Raw genomic sequence first — 18,951 nt, 5'->3', positions numbered from 1 at the left:
TCATCTTTTCCTCCTCCCTCCTCAGGTATACCTTCTGTGCTTCTCTCAACAACTCATTTAACCTGTTTTCTTGCCAATATTCCGTTTTCTCAAATTTCCTCCTTATGTCATTCCATGATCTTATGACAAACTGAACTTTGACCAACACTTGCCCCTCCATGCTCTTGGGGTCCACACTTGAATATAACTGAAAATTTCTCTTAAGTTTAGCCGATCAAGAACTTGGGGTTTCATCTTTTTCTTGTTGGCTATCGAAAGCCAATTTTGCATTACTGGTTTGGGGCACTGCTTCTGTAATTCCTTTTACCATTAAAGATCTATAATCTCTCATATTTCTTCTGTCAGTCTCATCATTCGGACTCCAATTCAGTTGATTTAGGGGCATCTTTTCCTCCCGTGGGGGACCAAGCCTTTCTCTCTCTCACATATTCTCATTCCAGCAGTCCGCATTAATTGCACTTCTTCTGGGCAAAAAGGATTCCTAATAGTGAATTGAGTTCTTCCCAGATATATATATACTCCAGCCTAAAAATTGATGAACCTCATTAGCTATTCCCACTGGATCTTCTAACAAACTTTTGAACTCTTTCTTAAAATTCACAGTTCCAAGGCTGTTAAAGGGGCATTCAAAAATCCTGTGCCTCCTTGGACACCTCCCATCAGAACCTCCCTCAGTGGGAATAAATTCCCTGTCCTTTCCTCTCCTTGTGTGCTTCTCCCAGCCTGATATCTAGTGTTGTAACCATGGCTTTTTGAGGGTTTTTTTCTGTTTTTCCTTCACCCTCGATCGCCATGCATTCAACATGACTGACTTCCTGTATTCTCTCGTTCACCTTGGGTGTCTTTACTGCATGTTTATCTTCTGGGGTAACTTGGGGTATGATGGACAGCAGAGGTGATAAAGGGAGAACTGGGGGATAGCAAGGAAGGGGTTGAAGTACAGAAGAAGGAGGAGGAAAGGGCTGAGGGATGGGTGAAACTGGGGGATCTGGGTGGTGAGGTACAGGAGGACAGAGCTGGGCTACTGGAGGGGTAGGAGGGGAAGGCATTCTAATGGATCCCATTTCCCAGCGTGCTCTGCCTCTACTTCTTTATTCTCTTTCAACATCTCACATATTTTAATATTCTCATTCCAGACTTTATCTTTCAGCCAACAAGCCGCATACTATACCTCTTCTTCATTCTCAGTCCCTTTTAAGTTAACATGTTTATTCAGAGCTAGACATAGCCATCTTTCCCTGGACCCATACCAAGGCCAACAGCATGAAGTTTAATAAGTCTAAGTGCCGAGTTCTGCATTTTGGCCACAAAAATTCCCTACAAGGTTACAAGCTGGGGACAGTGTGGCTGGATAGTGTGCAGATGGAAAGGGAGCTGGGGGTGCTGGTTGACAGCCAGCTGAATATGTGCCAGCAATGTGCCTTGGTGGCCAAGAAGGCCAACGGCATCCTGGCCTGCATTAGGAATTGTGTGGCCAGCAGGAGCAGGGAGGTCATTCTTCCCCTGCACTTGGCACTGGTGTGACCATATCTTGAGTGCTGTGTCCAGTTCTGGGGCCCTCAGTTTAGGAAGGATGTTGAGATGCTTGAACGTGTCCAGGGAGGGCAACAAGGCTGGTGAAGAGCTTGGAACACAAGCCTTATGAGGAATATTTGAAGGAGCTAGGGTTGTTTAGCCTGGAGAAGAGGAAGCTTAGAGGTGACCTTATTACTCTCTACAGCTCCTGAAGGGAGGCTGTAGACAGGTGGGGGTCAGTCTCTTCCACGGGAAGCAACTGACAGAACCAGAGGACACAGTCTCAAGCTACATCAGGGAAGGTATAAGTTGGATGTTAGGAAAAAAATTTTCACCAAAAGAATAATAAAGTACTGGAACGCTCTTTCCAGAGAGGTGGTGGAATCACCATCTCTGGATGTGTTTAAGAAAAGGCTGGACATGGACTTGGTGCTATAGTCTAGACTCTGAGTTGAGGTGTTAGGATATAGGTTGGACTTGATGATCTTAGAGGTCTCTTCCAACCTCATTATTCTGTGATTCTGTGAATAAGAATACATGGAAGGGAAAAAAGACAAACATTTAGACTAATCCTATCTGCAAAGTTTACATATATGCTGGTAAATAAAGTGCTTTAAGATCTGTTCTCTAACCATGAGGTCAACTGGCTCATCACAGGACATATCCACGTTGCTTAACTCTGACCCTGCAAGTTATCCCATCTACTTACTGGAAATGTCCCTTGGCCTGTGCTAACCCCAAAACACATGCTTAGCACATCTTAGCACATCTTTGGAAGAATCATATGTGTCTGAAACTGAGCTGAAAGTGTAAGAATGTGAGTGTCTGAAGGCTGATGCTCTCTAGAACTGTTCTGTGTACTGAGGCAAACAGAGCGAGGGAATAGAGGAGGGAGGAAGTGTCACTTCATCACTCAGCCCTTTAAGCAAATTCTGGGGATTCATTATAGCAGCTTGACAGAGTATAACAATGCTCTGAATATTCATCCCAAATAGCTCAAAAACATCTAGAACAAATACGATTCAATAACAGAGGTATTCTTACTTCTCAACTGACAATATTTTTTAATTATTACTAATTTTCCCTAAACTTACACTCAAATAACCAAAACTGAAGTGAATGAATAAATGTTTTGCTTACATTAAGATGGCCCAGACACAATTCACAAACTGATTTTGCTATGCTAATGTCCTCTGTAAATTCCAGTTTAACCACATCACCCAGAGGAAAGCTGCAGAAATACAAGCTGGTTCCTTTTTACCCACACCTTAGAGGTCAGAGTGCTGTCTCAGGGTGGAGAAAATCCCAATAAACATCTCATCTGTTCTGCTGAACCCCTGTCTTTGAGTGCCTTTACCATTGACTGGGGGCAAGCAGACAGCTTTTGATCTTCTGCCTGAAGCTCTTCTGTTTCAAGTAGGACATTTGGTGAAGGATGTTTTGAGCTTTTCTACTCACTGGTACCATATTTTTTAATGGGAATAGCTCTTAGTTGTTTTCTGACAGGTTGAGCGTCTTAAATACCACAAATCATCCCAGCATGTTCTTGGTGTATCTGTTAAAAGAGAAAGTAAACAAGAAGGGGTCACAGTCAGTACAAATATCCAAGATGCCCTGATCTAATCTTGCTGCTGAGCACTACTCTGGCCTTAGGCATATTTACCTTACAAGAGGATACTTTCCTGCTGAAAAGAGGCTTGGAAAGACAGGAGAGGTCAAGTTCACACTAATGGTCTCACCTTCCCCTAGCCAGATGTGGGATATACACAAGAAGGAGCCCATCTGGAAGACAAGTGACACATGAGTGGCCATTTAAAACAGACAAGCACATTCTAATTTACTCAAGTATTGAAGCAGAAAAATTTTACCAGCTCTTATGATTAACCACTTTGTATGGTAAAATGAGCCAGGAATAAAAGAAATTAGCACTTTTGAATTCTGCAATCTCATAATATTTTCCTTTGCTATAGCAGTGTAGCACTGTTATTTAACAAAAACCTAATTCAAACCCTAATAACATAATAATCCTAGGAGGTCTTAAGAGGTAAGCACAAACAAATTAATCAGAATGCTTCTAATGTGTTAAAAGAAAAAAAATGCCATCAAAAAAATATATACTTTTTCTCTCGCTTGGACTCATTTTTCTTTAATACTCACATGTTTCTTTCCCCACTAACAAGGAACTTTTGTAGCTAGAGTAAAGTAGAACTGAAATAGGCAGCAATGGATAGAAATTACAGGTAAACTCAGAAGGATTTTTTTTTTTAAAAATCCACTTCTGTAGCAAAGGAGGAGGTCAGGAGATAACAGTGATTTCCACTTGAAGGCAGTAGCAAGCAGAAATAAAAGATGAGATATCAATACAGGCATCCTCCATCATCCAAGACCTTTTGCTCTTTGTGCACACAGTATCTGTGAAGAATGACGAAGGCCATGCTCCCCCTGTGCCTGCTGGTGGCTGTGCTTCACCTCAGTGTCCACAGCCTGGCTCAGACTGATCACCACACTGACCAGCACGAGACAACTGACCCCCAGGAGCTGCATTCCCACCAGGGAGATCCTCTTGAGTCCTGCCAAAGGATAGTCCCAAGTGTGGCTACAGCCACTGGGCACCAGATGTGGTATCTGGTGTGGGGTTCTTTCTGACCCCCAGGTGCTCTTAGGCACCTAACTCCTGGAGCTCTCTAGGCTTCTGCTCTGAGCTCTTAGGCTCTTACTTGTCGGGTACTCTTAAGTAAGCAAAGCAGATAATAGTTAAAAAGGTTATTTATTACAAAGCACATCTTAGTAAAAAGCACATCAGTCTCAACAGGCAATAGCAAAAGCATTGGCAAGCAGTGGCAAAAGCAGCAGCAATAAGCAAATGGCTAGAAGCCAGAAGGGCTAAAGCAAGTGGCTAGAAGCTAGTGGCTAAAATCCACAATGCCTGAAAGCAACAACTCTCTGAATACATACTGTTATATAGGGTTTTCCCCACAAGCTAAGATGCAAGTTCGGACCACTACTCATTAACCTATTAGAATTCCAGTTGCTTAGCTCACCAGGTTACGTACAGAACTACACATACACTCTGTTGTGTTCTATCTAAGAAGTGTAAGCAATATCCTTGCTATAACTCTGTTTTGTCTAAGACCTATCTACAACTGTGGTTCTGGAGCCTCTACTGAAGATATCAATGTGTTTACAACCTTCATTAGGACACTCTCTGCTACTGTGGTATCTGAAGCCTTTTACTTACTAAAAACACTGCAGCTCCTACTATACCTTATTCAATCCCTGCACTTTAGGCTTAGGGAATGTCTTCACTTCCACAATCTTCATCTGCCCGGATCTGCAAAATACGATTTCCTCCCATCCCCACAGTCTCTTCAGAGCTGTGCTATGGGTTATGCTGCACACTTGGGGTCCTACTTTTAAAGGCAAGCTGCTGAAAAACAAAATTCTCTTCATCTCTTTTTTTATTAAACATCTCTTTTCATATTTCCAGTTCCACAACACAGACCCCCATTTCCTCAAGGCAAAAGGTCCTCTTTTCAAGCACTTTAACCTCCCCAAGTATATTTCACAGTTTAAAGGAATTTTAGTGTAGTCACAGTCCCCTTATAGCCCACCAAAAGAGAAAAAAAAAAGGTTTTCAGCTACATATCAGTGGCATCTTTTCAATCTCTTCCCATATGGAAAACTTAGCTTTCATTTCACTGACTTCGGTGGACTTCTTGCTTTATTCTTTTCATTCCAGGGAGCTCATGAGATCTAGAGTCTTATCCAGGCATTAAAAGGATTAGACTTGCATCCACATAGTGAAGGAGCTGGGTTAAGCCAGGCTGGGAAAGATGTGGCCGCAGGAACCACGTGGAAAAAGCTGGACTTGTTTCTGCTGCGTGGTCAGCTGGAGGCCTCTCCTGTCAGGACAAGGAGAAGGGAGAGGGCTTCAGTGGCTCCCCCATCCCTCGCTCGGCCATGCCGCATGGAGAGGGGAGCTGGAACTGAGCCGAGCTGAGCTGAGGCCAAGCCAAACCAAGCCTAGGCCAAGCTGAGCAGAGACAGAGCAGAACTGAGCCGGGAGCTGGGCCGGGTCAGGCGCAGGGCAGGGCCGGGGGACCAAGTTGGACTGAGCCAAAGCCCTGCCGAGCTGAGCTGAGGGCACACTGAGCAGAGCAGGAGCTGAGCAGAGCCAGAGCAGAGCCAGAGCAGAGCCAGAGCAGAGCCGAGCCGAGCCAGGCCAGGCGCCAAGCAGAGCCGGGGGGCCGAGCCAGGCTGAGCCGAAGCCCCGCCGAGCTGAGCTGAGGGCACACTGAGCCGGGCCCCACGGGTTGCTACCTGCCTTGAGGACAGAAGGCCAAAGAGAACGAATCAACCTTACCCATGTGATTTATGAAAGCGAAATAACTTTTCACTGGTTACTTGGAATGTCAACAAATCATCATCCTGATAGGTCCCCTCAGAGGAAGCTCCCAGAGAGGGACAGCCCTCCTGTTTCTGGGCCCTGTGCTCTTCCCTCAGGCGGATCCCCCGCCCTCCATGTGAAACCGGCACAGGAACACACCAGAGAATATGTTTTCTCTGGAGGGCAAGAGAGGAGGCTTAAACTTTTAAGTAAGCAGAATACTATGGAGTTTACATTCCATTATTTAATTTACCAAATTAGGATATTTGCATTTAACATTAAAAAAAACAGCCAGGAAAACATACTTACAGAATGGCAAGCTGTAATCCCTGTCTATTTGTTTAGTGAATGACCTCTTTTATTACAAAATAAAATAGCATAGAAAATTTAATTGAATAAACCTCAAGAGCAAACCATTTTAAAGACTAAAGACCTTGAGGCCCTATTCCATTTACCACAATGAAGTTATGCTCAGGTCCAAAAGTTTGTGTTTCTCTGGCACGTAAGCTTTTCCTCAGCACTACAAAATGAAAAACATGTAAAAAACCACGTGAGAAGCATAACATGCTACCTTTTAAAAGTCAGACATCTGCTCTGAAACTTGCCTTACAAGCAGTATTCTGAAAGCAGACAGAAAATCCCAGAATTCTGTTTCCATTTGCTTCAGATAGAACATAAAGTAATAGGATGAAGTTACAGCATTTAATTTATCTGACTTAGAAAGATGGTGTACAAGTCCATACAGAATTTAACCTGTGATATTTAGTTGTTACAGAGAACAAGATATATGGGAGGTTTAAACAATAAAATAAGTATAAAGGATCAGACCAAATTATTTGATCCTTTCAGCAAAAATTAGAATCAGCATTGCCTTGTGATGAGAGAAGAGATCTCTGCAGTGGGAAATTTAATTCCTTTTTCCCCATACATTTTTAGTTGATGCTAAGTGTCTCCATTTCCCTTGTCTCAAGCAAAATATTTTGAGTGGTCTGTGACATAGCAGTCAGACCCCTCTGAGGGAATGGGGTGTGAATTCCAAAAACAGAACCTTCAAGGTTAGAAAAACAATGCAAACTTTGTCCCAAAAGTGCTGTCAGCACTACTGTTTACTGACTCATAAAGTGACTGTATTGCAGAATCATACAAGACACATAAACTCATGTCTCCCTCCTTCCATACTCTCCAATCCTCCAGACCAGCATCTTCCTATCTTCTTTTCCTTGCCATGTTTTTTAGATGACAAGACCAGCATTTTAGGACAGAAGAAACACCATCAAGTTAGGAATTTTCAGTCCAAGGCCTGCTCTGATTGTAATAACTCCCATAATTTACTTTTGAATTGACAGGAGGATGGAGTTGCATATTCCAAAACTCTCAATTTCAGGCACCTATGACTTAAAGAGGATCTTAATGAATATGGGTGTAACTGATGTGTTTTCTGAACGGGCTGATCTATCTGGAATCACAGGAAACCCTGTGATATGAAGGTTTCAAAAGTAAGTTTATCAGCAGAAACAACCATCTATGGTTTCCTTAACAGCCAATTGCTTTACCCTGAGCTCACCTGTGAAATTTGAATTATTGCTATTGCTGGCTGATAATCCGAAAAAGAACATTTATCTGTTAATGTCCCTTTAAACCCCCTCAGATTTCTCCAAGATCTGGAGATAAGGATATTTTCCTTTGTCTGACAAGCAATGTTGGAGGGTAGATGGAGGGTGGGTTTAGCATTTAACCTGGAAACTAAACACAGCATATTTTCTGCATGTAAAAGAAGTGCCTATGGGTAACTGTGCAGAAGCTTCTGCTGGCATTGCATTATAGATTTAATCTTGTGTTTCTTGTAAATAGAAGTCCCTTGTAATTGGATGTTCAAAAGGAATAACATATGAATAACTGGAAAGGGGAAAAAAAAATATTTGCATTAATCCTATCTGCAAAGTTTACATATATGCTGGTAAATAAAGTGCTTTAAGACCTGTTCTCTAACCATGAGGTCAACTGGCTAATCACAGGACATATCCACGTTGCTTAACTCTGACCCTGCAAGTTATCCCATCTACTTACTGGAAATGTCCCTTGGCCTGTGCTAACCCCAAAACACATGCTTAGCAAGTCTTTGGAAGAATCATATGGTGGCATGTGTCTGAAACTGAGCTGAAAGTGTAAGAATGTGAGTGTCTGCAGGCTGATGCTCCCCAGAACTGCTCTGCGAACTGGAACAGAGGAGTGGGGAAGTGCCACTTCATCAACAGAGCTCTCCCTCTGCTTTAACCTCACTGGCACTCAGAAGGGCAAAACAATTTTCATTTTCTGTCATTTGTTTTAATTCTGGGAGTTGCACATGCCATCTCTAAGTTCTTGTACCATTGTCATTAATTCATGGTTTTGGTCTGTAGTTTTAATTACTTGACTTTGATGCATCTTTGAAAAAATAAATCCTAGATAAGATACATTTTGAGAGGAAAATTTTGGTCATGAATTCTGCCTACTATTACTTATTTTCAGCCCTGTTTTATTTGAAGTGCTTTTTCTAAAACTTCTAACAACTAATTTTGATGAGCTTTGGAAGCGTCAGGTATGTCTACAGCTCTACTATCTTCAGCTGGGATCTTAAAGGAAAATACATCAGGAAAATCTGAGATGAGCTGTCAGTGACAGATTACCCATATTGAACATTGCAATGCTGGCTGATTGACTCCAATGGAATCCACATCAGGCCTTAAATGTTTGTATGCTCTTGGAAACACTTTTTCATTCAATACTAGGAGATTAAGTATGGACAAAGTAGAGAATATGAAATACTATTTTCTGAACACTGATGAAATTATTATCTGAGGTAAAATGTGTGTTATGAGAACAAGAATCACGTGATAGTAAAAGGACTTTATTTTCTTCTGAGATATAACACAGAAGGAGTAAATAGACTATTTGGTTCTGCTTAGACAGCTTTCTTCTAGCAGACTATGAGTTTATATGAAAATTCAATGCAAAGATTCCTATTGCATTGGTGAAAGAAGCTGGAGACAAAGTAGGAAAGGTCAAGTTTCTATTCCCAGTTCTGTCACAAAGTTTTGCTTAGCCTTCAGATATTTTTTTATTTCTGTTAGTCATGCTGGTTTTTGAAATGAGAGCTTAAAGCATTTTCATTATTTGAGGAGAAAAGGATGAAATATTTGTAAGACATGGAGAGCGTATTTGGGATGCCCTCTAGAGAAAAAGATAAAATTACTGAAAGGAGATGATTTTTATTCTACTTACACCAGTTCTGCAGTGATACCAGTCACCTGATTTTAATGGAGCTACAAATGTCAAGAAGTCAATGATGAACTTTTGTAGACATACCTTGAATGATAGATCTTTATAGGGAAACAATAAACAAGAAAGCTGCATAAGAATTTATCATGCAATGTACACATTCATCTTGCTGAACTTTTGTTTTACAGTCAGAAATCCTTTCCCCTGGAAAGCCCTCAAACATAACTTTCAAAGCCTGCATATAATAATCAGATGACCAAGCAGCAACTGCAACATGATAATCTGATGACCAAGCAGCAACAGAAATAAGTTAATGATATGGGATGAAACTGCTCCTATCAGGAGGAACAGGACACATTGCATATAGCTGAGCAGAGTCACTGTCAGAGTAGGGAGAGACAGAGACAATGAAATTATTCCTTCATTCCTTCCTTATAGACCATTATCAGGATAAGTTTGTCAGTCCTTTATATGACTCCACTGCTTCCTGGAGCCACTTGTCTCAAAGCCTCCAGAAACTCCACACTCCCTTCTGTGCACTTCCCCTGGATGGCTCTCCTTTTGCAAAACTACACAAAATTTATAGTTTGGCCTTGCATTTCCCTGTGGTCTGGGGATGCAGCCATTTTTAACAACAGGAATGTGCAGTGAAATAACAAACTGCTTTCCTCTCCCTATGTTTTCACATTCTTGCCACCTGGCTGACATGCACGTGACACCTATGTATGCTGACTCAGCCACATTTTCCATTGCCTTCAACAGAAGCATCATATATTATCCAAGAGTTTCTGTTTCTGCCATCTATGACCTAAGGGAGATTTCCAAAGGACTGGGCATGACTGATGGATTCATTAACCATGCTCATCTGTCTGGAATTGCTGGGAAGCTGATTCTTTGAAAATGATAGTTGTTGATCTGCTATAAACTGCTGATCTTAACTCTGTCCAGGAAGAGACTAGGGCCAGGATCAGAGGATCTGGTGCCTGGGAGTTGTGAGCAGGGACTGAAGCAACTTTACACTGACATGCTGAGTGCTGCTGCATCTCCTGGGAGAAAGGAGAGGAATCACTGCAGCAGCTTTTCCAGGAATTCTTCTCAAGAAACAGTGGCATCCTTCAGATGGTTAGCCAAGCATTAGGACTGGGCTGAAAGATTAATGCTATCTATGGAGGGCAGGCCTAGGCTTGAGAAAAATGTCTTGTCTTTGCTAGAGTTAAGCAACAGCATATTTACTACTCCTGAGACTTGGTCATTTTACATAATACTGCAATAAACTTTCTGGGTGCTGGCACATATCATGAATAAAACCCTCTCTGTAAATTCTTATTTTCTGACCAACCCTGCCACTGTCTTGTAAGAGAGAATAGTTACATAGCAACAACAGTGATGGTTGATTCCCATGTGTAGATAAGTTGTAAGTTTACCTGGGGCAAAATCATGTACCTGCAATGGAAATAATTAGTCATTGCTAATTAGGATAAGTGCCATGCACCTCATCCTTAAATAACCCTCTAAATAGCCAAATTGTGCCTGTTTCAGTTCCTCTGAGGGGAATCCCAGTTTAAGGTACAAAGGATATGTATGTAATTCATACTTATCCTATGCATAGATGGCACAAGGGGTTAACATCTTCTCTCTTCTCCCCAGTTAACATTTAGCTGTGGAAAAGTTTGTCTATTTCCTCCTTCCATTTGTTTTCTCATTTTGGTCATTTTTCAAGGCATGCTATGCCTTGTTTTTCACTTTAGTAATTTCTAAAATACTCATCAGAGGTTCCTCTAACCAGTGTTCTGAGCCCACCAAATAATGCCATTGAGGGCAGGATGGAGCTGCACCTGAACAAACTTGCTGCTGCCTTGGGTGCTCAATTAGATGGCATTGTTGCATTAGGGTATCCTGTGCAGAAATTCAGTGGGATGGGACATCCATGTTTTTGGCCTTTTCTTAGCTTTCTAGTTCTTCTCATGTTCTGTTTTCAGGAACTCATTTACCACAGTTATTGGTAAAGCTCTTTTACTTAGAGTTTAGTTTGAGCCAAGAGCAGCAAAGTGCCAGGTCTTTCTCTTTCTTTGGAGACCTAGGTGCTGGCATCATTCTGGCTGTGTGATGGGAAAAAGACTTTAAATATTTGATATCCAGGAAAAATAGTTTACTCAATCTTTGCTTTGCAAACAACTCTTGTTTGCCCTGTTAATCTTTACCAGAGGACATTATCTTCAGACCAGGAAGCAAATGAATAAGAGGGAAGAAGCACTCTTGTAAGAGTTCTTTCTCATGAAAGCAAAGTCCAGCACAGTAAGTACCACATTATGCTTTCTTAGAAGTCTTTGAACGTATGCTGTGTGTCATCCCTGCTATTTACTGGAGAGATTAATTTGTTTTGTACAACAATTGGAAATTATTTTACCTTCTGGAAGCGTGTTCTGAATGTTTGAAGCAGAATTCATTCAGTGATCCAGCTGCTAGCTATAGTCACAGGATGACAGGGATATGAGGTCCAAAATGAATGCCCAACAACCAATACCAAGATGAAGAACAAAATCGTGTCTCTGCTCCCAGAGGAATAAATTTAGCTGGAATCTCAATGTCCCAACTATTCCAGGCTGATGCAGGGCTAATGAGAGTAGCTCCATTTCTGTCTAGTTTGCCTAAAGACCAGGATACTTGCAGTCAACTGGCCTGGAAATCAGTATCTCTTAAAGGCAAATTTGGGGAATTATGAAATGAGTTTTCCAGAACAAAATGAGTTATCAAGTGCTAGAATGCCTTTTTTTTCTTGAGTTAGTCTTTATACCAAGCATTGTAGATGTGCTGAGCATCTCTGCCATATTCAGCACTTCAAGAACTTATATCTCCAGGTTATTTTTCATAATGGACATCCAGAAAAGAGGGAAAACTGAAATAACAACTCCCCAGAATAAGTCTGGTACAAGGGCTGAACCTGGCATTAGACACACAGCCTGAGGCAGATTCTGGACAGAATCTCATTCTCCAGAAGAGCAGCTATACAGCTGCAATGAACAGTATTCAGTCCATCTCTATGTCCCTGAGGGCCACTGCTTGCTTCATGGGTTTGAGTTTTTGTCTTTTGAGATAATTTAGGTGAGGCACTATATATGTAGTAAAATAGTTTGTAAGTGTAGGGGAATGGCTTGTAAGGATAGTGCAGGAGTCAATTTCCTTATGAATTAAAGCTGTACTGGTTAGTGAGGAGTGGAAACAGCCATGCCTGCCCAATGAAGATGGGGGTTATTGAAACACTAATCTAAGAAAAATTAGGATTTTAGTTAAAAGTTAGTGATTTAGTACAATTAATTAAAAAGCAAATGCATAGATAGGCCTTGTTGAAATAATTTAGAGTTAGAAGTTAGAAGGAAAGATGGGCTTGAGATAGTTATCTGAAACTTAAATAATTGATTGCCTGTCATCTTATGTTTGCTCAGCTGTGCTTGCAATGGGAAAAGACGAAACTAGTAAATAGATCCAAAGAAACAGACAATGCAACCAGAAATCCATTCTTTGAAAAATTGGACTGTCCCCAGAAACCATTTGTATTGTCATTGATAAACAATGGTCAAGAGCTCAGGGCAAAGAAGACTCACCTCACTTCCTCCTTTTAAGATCCGTCCCCACAAAAACGACCCCAGACTTATTAAAATAAGTCAATCACACATGCTTAAAAGCTATTCAAGCTGATTACAACAGGCAGCAGGGGATGGGAGGGGCTGTTATTATGAATATGTATTTGTTTGAATCCTTTGTCAACAAACAGACTTTGTGATCACCTGTAATTTAGCAGTGCATATCAGAGGATTACCTCACACTGTTGCTCAGTGCTGAATCAACACACACTTTCTAAATTTATATTGTTGGAGAGTCTTTTGTCCATCACAGTTGAGTATCACTATTAGACCAATACTCTTATTCTGGTAAATCATTATAAAAAAGTGGGTCAGCTAGTTGAGAGTGAGTTGAAGCTTGAGAGTCTGTTGCAGTTTGGGATGGAGTGTGCTGCAGTTTGGGATGGAGTGTGCTGCAGTTTGGGATGGAGGCTGCTGGCTGTGCTGTGTGCAGGTAAGGGACGTGTGGTTGTGCAAGGAACAGATAAGGTAATAAGATGCTGTGTGAGGGACAGACAGGGTTATGTGGCTGGTAAGGAACAGGGGTTAGCCAGACATGCAGAAGAGGGAAACTTGCAGAGAGGAGAGGAGTCAGTGCTGTGTGGAGCTGCCTGTGAGTGAAAGAGTCAGAGTTTCCTGAGAGAAGTTCACTGAAAAATGCATGAAAATTTTTAATAAAAGACTGGTGTTGGTGCCAGTCGTGTCTGTCTTGATACAATTACTATGTATATGGAGAGCATTCTTCTCCATAAATGTTGCAGAATTCTTTCCCCAAATGGAGAGAAGAGAGATTGTGGGGTTATGTAGACTTTGCTTATGTTGAAGGAAAAGTTGTCCAATTAAATGTACACAGCAAGCCAGATTCCACTGCAGCTATTTCTAAGCTCTTGAGTCTTGAGCTTTGCAACTTTATGGATAGCTTATGTGCAGTGTAGTGTCAATAAACTTTCTCAATTTTGCCTCAGTTTCAAAGGTCTCTAGTCAGAGCTGTTATATAAGTGGCAGAAATATAAAAAAAATTTAAGGGCTGAGCATTTAGGTGGCTTTTGTACACTACTATAACAGAATATCTCTGCAGTGCTTGAAAACCAAAATCATATCAAGACCATGAGTACCACAGAAACATATCAGCAAAAGCTGGTTCCTCTGCCAGGTACTTAGCAGAGAGATGGGTGCCAAAACATGAATTCAGCATGTACCCAAGGCACTCAGGAATGCACTGAGGCCGTCCTGGCCAGAAGCAAGAACTATTTCACACATAATGCCTCAGAAAAGCTGATTCTTCCCTGGCAATAACACATTATTATTTCAATGCTCTTTGGAATCAAACTAAGAGAACTGACAAGAAATAGACTGTCCAGAAGACAAGTGGAAGAGTATTCCTAAAAAGAATAGTAGTACTAGAGACTGGCATCTGAAAAATCAGTATCTAGAATAAAAAATCTGTTTATCCGGTAAAGAAAAACTTCTCGAGATCTAAAAGTTGCTCTGTTCTTTCCTAACAGAACTATTCAAGACAATGAAGTCTGCATTGTATTTGTGTTTGTTGCTTCTTGGACTTCAAGTCCAGGGTCTTCAGCAGGAACAAATACAGCACTCCCCAGAAGCCCAGAACCAGGCTGATGCTGAAAACTTGCCTTATGTCAAGCTGGCTCCCAGCAATGCTGACTTTGCATTCAAGCTTTACAAGCAGATCAGAGATGAGCGGGGCGACAAGAACATTTTCTTCTCTCCTCTGAGCATCTCCACTGCCTTTGCAATGCTCAGCCTGGGGGCCAGATCAAACACACTCAGAGAGCTGCACGAAGGCCTTGCCTTCAACCTGACACGGATGGAGGAGCAGGAGATCCACGAGGGATTCCAGCACATCCTGCAGCTGCTGAATGACCCTCACCGAGAAGCCCAGCTGAGCATGGGCAATGCCCTGTTCCTGGATAAGCAAGTGGAATTGCTTCAAGACTTTTCGGATCGTGTCACAAATTTTTATTATGCTGAGGCTGTTTCTACCAACTTCCAGAATCCTGCAGAGGCTATAAAGGAAATCAATAAGTATGTGGAAACCAAAACACATGGCAAATTTGTTGATTTAGTCCAGAGTCTTGAGCCGGGTACTGTGATGGTTCTCCTTAACTACATTTTCTTTAGAGGTGAGTGGCAGACATGGGTAGCAGCTATACAAAAAAGCTCTCAAAGTTCTAAGAAACACATTTCTTTCACTCATCCTATCATCTAATTTAAACCACATCTTTCTACTTTTAAATCACACAGGAAAATATTTGAAAGACAGCTGTGAAGAATAGTTTTCTATATAAGAAATTTAAAAAATAATGGAAAAATACAAGACTCAGCAGAAGTACTGATCAGTGTCATACAAATTTTAGGCCAAGTTCAGTGCTGAAAATATTCAGAATTTATGATCATTTGTTGAAAGACACAGGTGTTTAGCTGGGCAGGACATGGTCAAACACAGATGACATGTGCAGGAAAGCAATAAGCCTGAAGCTTGCATAGTTGGAGTCTGTGAAAGATTTACCATTATCAGAACATGCAAAGACTCATCTGTTTTCCACTGCAAGCCTCAGCCTAAACTTTTCTTATATGATTTTATTAAAATCATTGAAAAGAGGTGAAACTTCTTTCTGTGGCCAGGGAACAAGCATCCTTAAAATGAGACAAGCTTGTTGCTGTCTCTATGGTTCAAATATATTATTTTAAGCATCAATTAAATGTGACATGCCATTATTAGTCCCTTTTTTTCCCAATCCTATATGTTTTTTTCTTTTTTTTTTAAAGGCTCCTGGGAAAGACCTTTCAGTAATCTCAGCACCAGAGATGATGACTTCTTTTTGGATGCCAAGAATTCTGTTAAGGTCAAAATGATGCATCAAAACAAGCACTTCAATGTGCACAGGGATGACAAGTTGTCTTGCTGGGTAGTAGAAATCCCATACAAAGGAAACGTTACTTCATTTTTTGTTCTGCCTGATGAAGGGTCAATGAAACAGGTGGAAGATGCTCTGCTAAAAGAAACAGTGTCTGACTGGTTGAGATCATTTCAAAAAAGGTAATTCTTTAATTGTGGCTTTGTTTAAATATTGAACAGGCTAAAACTACTCATCCACTAAAGGTAAAGCTTGGGATACCATGATGAGTTGCCAGGTACAGCTCTGAGGAACAAGCACTACTCAGCTCAGACAAGCTGTCATGGGATTTCTCACCAAAGGGAACCCTCTGAGCTCCCCCAGTCACAGCTCCCAGCTGTCAGCATCCTGCACATGGGTAGATTCCCCTCAGGAACCTGCCCTCAGTAGGAGGAAGCCAGTTTAAAAGAAAATACAATTTCTTTTCCTCCAGTCTGGATTAGACTTTATAGTAGTCACTTTCATAAACCATCACTCTACCCCTGCACCATGGATCAGACTGTGGCTGCTGACACAGGTACCTCAGTGTCTGCTCCTCTAACATGAGATTTATCACTTAGAAAGACAAGCCTTAGCTCCATCAGCATTTGGGATGGATATATACCTGCAACAGATTTTGCTTCAAGGGATCTTGCAATAGCAAACTCACATTTTTCTTTCTTTTTGAAAAGAAATATCTACTTGGACCTTCCAAGATTCTCTGTCTCCAGCTCCTTGGATCTTAAGAGCCTGTTTGAGAAAATGGGTGTGACAAGGGTGTTCAGTGACCAGGCTGATCTCTCTGGAGTGGCAAAAGATCTTCTTCTGAAGGTTTCCAAAGTAAGTATGCAAGCAGGGACGGCAATCAAGAGATTTTTCTGCCTGTGTGTATGCTGGTTTAATCCCACAAATAGGCTGATCCTACGTCTGGATTGTGGTCAATGCTTAATGATTGCAATAAAGGAAGGAAAAGATTAGGCATTAAATGCCTGTTGTTCCTACAGTCTAATATTAAATTGGTTACTGCACAGTGATCCTACAAACTTAGCTGAACGTCTCTGGAGAAGAAAACAACTGGAAAGCATAGCAGGAATAATTTCAAAAAAAATCTGGTGTTAGAGAAGTAATGCATGACAAGAATCGTAGTTATGACACAAGTCTGGGAATAGTCATTCTTATGCTATGTATACACCTTTCATTATTACATTGTCTGAGCAATTCAGAATTTATATGGACAACTGGCTTGTGGGACAGGGATAGCCCCATTTCACAAACAAGGAATGAGCACACAGATAAACAAAATTATTTCTCTGGAGTCCCAAGGACACATGCCTTGTGTCATGAGGGAGGTGAGCCTTCCCTCTATTCCTCACCTGTGAGACTCCTCTGGAGTTCAACACAGTCAGTTTGGGGTTGCCTAGCACGAGGGACATGTGGACACTTGGAGCAGAGTCTAGTGCAGGGTGAGCTGTCTGCCTGGAGCGCTGGATGAATTAAGAGAGGCTGGCAGAGCTGGAGTTGCCAGCCAGGAGAAGGAGGGTGAAGGGGGGTTCTTAGCACAGGCTACAAATATTGATTACAAAAGTGCAGACGAGATGGACACAGACTCTTCTTGCAGATGAACTGTGATATATCAAGGGGCAACACACAAATGAGAGAAAATAGGATATTCTGATGTGTGTTATGTAAAAAAATTCACCATGAGGATGATCAAAAACAAGTATGGGGTACTTATGGAATTTCCACCCTTGGAAATACTCAGATCCTGACTGGATTAGATCCTGAGGAACCTCCTCTGGTGTCAGAGGTGACACAGTGCAGGGAGTTGGTGCCATTCAATGGCCTTTAGAGGTCCTTCCATGGTATATTGTTTGTGATTCCTCACATTTCTCCCTATGTCATCTGCAAACACTGGGATTGTAGATAGGGGATTGAAGCCTGGAAAGCCAAGTAAATTGGTGAATGGTAAGAGACTCTTGAGAGGAGATTTTAGACATGTTTCAGACAATGAAGGAAGAAAACAGAAGGCTGTCCAAAGAAATGAAATAGCTCCTGTGAATTCCTAAATACAAATTTGCTATACCCACCACAGAAAGCCCTGAAAAATCCTATCCATGAGCTGTGCTACAGAAAGACACTCTATAAAGCTTGTCACTATTGTTTTGGCAGAGAGAATTATTTTGCTTACACAGAAATTGATACAAAATGAAAAAACTTCTTCTTTGGTATTCAGTATTAAAGATAAAATCTTACTCTGAGAAACAACAGAATAAAAAAACATCCTCTATGTTGCTCACTCTCTGCAAGCAGGCATGTTTAACTCTGGCTGTTGAATAGAACTTTTCCTGAACTCAGAGCAAATTTTGCTTGTCTTGGAAAGGCTGGACACTAGTAATTTTTTTTGCTCCAGTTCTACATTCATAATTTAAGAACTACCTTCTCACAGTGTTAAAGCAAGCAAATTTCTCCCCAGCTGCTTTTCTCTCTTCTGTGCCTGGATCACAATGTGTTTTCCTTGCAGGCAATTCACAAAGCTACAGTGGATGTGAGAGAGAATGGCACAGAGGCTGCTGCAGTGACTAAGATGGAAATCATGCCAATAAGCATGCCCTTTCCTCCTCCTCCTCACATCACCTTCAACAAACCCTTCCTGATGATGATTATTGACAAAACCACTGATGCCCTGCTCTTCCTGGGGAAAATTGTGAACCCACTTGCCAAGGAAGACTAGGCCAGAGCATTTATACTCTCCAGTGCAGAGAGGAGAGCTTGTCCACATCCCAGGAAATTCTTGTCAAAGTAGGACTAGAACTGATCTAATGAATAATTAATAAATAAAGAAATCTTCTGAAATGTTCTTTACTTCAAAATGGGCATTTGGTTACAAACATTGTAGGCTGTTTATACAGAAATACTCAGCCCAATAGGCAGCCATGGGATCTTCAACAGATACACTTTTTCTGTGTAGTTATCATGGTGTCAGGGTTTTTTGTATGCAGATACAACTTCCTACTCTTAGCTGAGAAACTTCCTGTGGGAACTGGTCATGTCCAGCACAGGACAGCCCCAACCTGTCCTCACAGAGAGAGCAGCCCCCTCCCCTGCAGCCCCCTCTGCCAGCACCAGGGACACAGAACCCAGTCCTCAGCTGGGGTTCACAATGGGTAACCCCATTTAATGGATGGGCAGAACACTCTGATAGTGCCAATGAACTGTCAGGAGCTCCTTCAGTGTCCTCTCAGCACCAGCAGCTGGAGGGCATTTCTCCAAC

The 18,951-nt window shown here is 41.5% G+C and overlaps 1 protein-coding gene across 1 annotated transcript; it reads left to right on the top strand.

Moving 5' to 3' along the window:
- The first annotated feature begins 11,383 nt into the window (after positions 1–11,383).
- On the top strand, positions 11,384–18,530 carry LOC306804101 (alpha-1-antitrypsin-like). The gene is made up of 5 exons (XM_079310279.1): positions 11,384–11,455; positions 14,286–14,927; positions 15,574–15,844; positions 16,373–16,520; positions 18,202–18,530. The coding sequence occupies exons 2-5, from the start codon at positions 14,300–14,302 to the stop codon at positions 18,409–18,411; spliced, it is 1,257 nt and encodes a 418-aa protein (XP_079166405.1). The 5' UTR covers positions 11,384–11,455; positions 14,286–14,299; the 3' UTR covers positions 18,412–18,530.
- The last annotated feature ends 421 nt before the right edge of the window (positions 18,531–18,951 follow it).

This window comes from Erithacus rubecula (assembly GCF_903797595.1).
Source record: "Erithacus rubecula genome assembly, chromosome: 6".
NCBI lineage: Eukaryota > Metazoa > Chordata > Aves > Passeriformes > Muscicapidae > Erithacus > Erithacus rubecula.
This window is presented reverse-complemented; position numbering and strand designations above follow the sequence as displayed.